General features: G+C 38.7%; 1 protein-coding gene across 1 annotated transcript in view; it reads right to left on the bottom strand.

Moving 5' to 3' along the window:
- LOC144978090 (sodium- and chloride-dependent glycine transporter 1-like) overlaps positions 1-2,500 on the bottom strand; it is an 80,052-nt gene that overhangs the window by 12,420 nt on the left and 65,132 nt on the right. The window contains exons 7-8 of the mRNA XM_078923651.1: positions 2,457-2,500; positions 942-1,170 (exon numbers count right to left, since the gene is read on the bottom strand). The exon at positions 2,457-2,500 is cut by the window's right edge and continues 91 nt beyond it. Coding sequence (XP_078779777.1) covers positions 942-1,170; positions 2,457-2,500 — 273 coding nt within the window. The remainder of the gene's footprint in view (positions 1-941; positions 1,171-2,456) is intronic.

Raw genomic sequence — 2,500 nt, forward strand, 5'->3', positions numbered from 1 at the left:
CGAAATTGACGTCACTCAGCTCTTTGTTATTGTTTTCAGCCAACCGTTTTTATGAGTAGTTCTCACTAAATTGTATCAATCAGACTATAGATAGTATGCGCTTGGCTAAGAAGCTCATAACATTGCCATCCGGAAGTATAACGGACCAACACACAAAACTATGTATAACCATAGTCTGAATAATACAGTTTAGTGAGAATTACTCATAAACGCGGATGGCAAAAAGCAATAACAAAGGCCTGAATGGCGTCAACTTCATTCTATCTATAGAAGGAATGAAATTGACGTCACTCAGCTCTTTGTTAATGTTTTCAGCCAACCATTTTTATGAGTAGTTCTCACTAACTTGTATATCAATCAGTCTATAAACCTTCAAGGTTACACATGGATTTGTGTGTTGGTCCGTTATATCCGGTTGGCGAATGTTGTGAGTATTTGGCTAAGTGCATAGCATCAATATATAGTGCATTGCCATGCTCAAAGCACGATTCATTCTCCAAGCTGGACAACGTTTCCATTTCATAGAGTACAAGTTGCCTGATAGTGTGTTTTTTTTTTTTATATGAACATTTTAATAATACCTGTCAATGTCTATAAATAGTCTTATACTCATTCACATAAAATGAGGCAAATGGTGCCTTACTCAAGGACACACCTCGCGGAAGTCCCAGGTTTGATAGTTTTTGCCGAGATGAGGGTCATTTAAATCGATTGATATTTGAAGGACGAGTTTTCTGGCCAAATTTTTAAATAAGAGTTTTTCTAGTGTACGGCAGTTAAGTGATCAAGACTTGGATGTTCTTAGGATATGTAAGGGAAATTATCCAACAATAAAGTAACTCAAATGATATGTAAGGGAAATAATCCAACAATAAAGTAACTCTAATGATATGTAAGGGAAATAATCCAACAACAAAGTAAAGAAAGACATCAGCACTTACCTCCCTTTGCAACATCTCCCACAGCGAGACCTTTCTCGTTTGCTATGAAACCCAAGATGGAGAAAATGACAAAGCCAGCAAAGATGGAGGTGGAGCAGTTGAGCAGGGCGACCACCACAGCGTCCCTGTGGCAATTATTGTTGAACTTGTTGAAGCTGCTCATGCAGATGAGCCCTCCGGCACAGGCGGACAGGGAGTAAAATATCTGAGTGGCTGCATCGCTCCACACCTAGGAAATAGGATTTTTTGTTTGTTTTTAAGGGTTTTACGGCACTTGCAACACATTAAGGTCATATGAGCGCCAGTAAAAAGGAAGAAAATTGGATAGTAAAAAGTTCTAGAATTACAATTAAAGTACCCAAGAAAAGGTAAGACAAAGGGGAATTAGTTCAAATAAGAAACAGATGTAGATTCCAAGAGCACAATTTCAAAGTACTTAGTTTGAAATCACAAAAAGTCTCATCCAGACACAAACACAGGTCTAAGAGGAATACACTCAAATGTTTCACAAATCAAAAATAATATAAAGAAAACATAATACAGCGCATAACAGAGAGATGATTTACAAGGAAAAAAATATTATATCCCAAAACTAAGTATACATTTGACTGTTTCCCTCTCAGCTAGGGTATCCGGTCAGGATCAGGACAAAACCAAGTAATCTCATTCCAAGACAAAGACAGAAAGCAAGTTGGAAAACAGATATAGGGGGATAAAAGACACAGTAAGTACCTCCCTGCCCACTTTGGGAGAGTTTGGTTTTTTTTTTTTGGCTAAACACATAGCATCAATAAAGGCAAATGGTTTCAATAGGCAACGTCTGTTACCTCTAATAATACCCTTATTTGTATACCATTTGTATAGAATGTGTAGTCATCGTTTTCACAGAGATAAACATCAACATGCACATGTTATCATAACATCGTGTTTAACACACTGATAACATTGACTGTACCCTTGTACACAACAACGAATGAAACGTTTCATAATTGGATTCATTAGTCTGATGTCACGTATGTTTGTTATTGTTTCGTTATAATATTATCATCATCATCATTGCCTTTTTCACCCTGGGTCAGGGTATAGGCCACAGACAAACAGTTTCCATCCTTCCCTATCCTGAGCTATCTTTTTAATCTCATTCCAGGTCTTACCACTTCTCTGTATATCAGCTTCTTTAATTCTTCTCCTTTCGGCTTTGTCTGTTGTCCTTCATGAATTCTGTCATTCCAGAAACTCTTCGGTCGCCCAAGCTAAAAAAAGGATTTGGTTTGTCTGTCTGCGTTTCTGTAACGGTTTGAGTTTAACGGAAAGGGGTGTTAACCCTTTGCCAACCCCCAACCTGGAGGACCATGTGACTCAAAGATGGGGGAATCACACACCATTAGTCGCCTTTTACGACACGCTGGCTTAGCGTTGGGCTATTCTTGACCCTCTCAGTTGAGGGACCCCGGACACGACACGGGGATATAATAATATAACGTATATAATATGAAAGTCAGTTCAGCCACTCACCCTGGGATCGGCCAGTCTGGCAAAGTCTGGCTTGACATAGTAAA

This window comes from Berghia stephanieae, chromosome 8 (genome assembly GCF_034508935.2).
Source record: "Berghia stephanieae isolate SIO BIC M18660-M18661 chromosome 8, UCSD_Bste_1.3, whole genome shotgun sequence".
Taxonomy (NCBI): domain Eukaryota; kingdom Metazoa; phylum Mollusca; class Gastropoda; order Nudibranchia; family Aeolidiidae; genus Berghia; species Berghia stephanieae.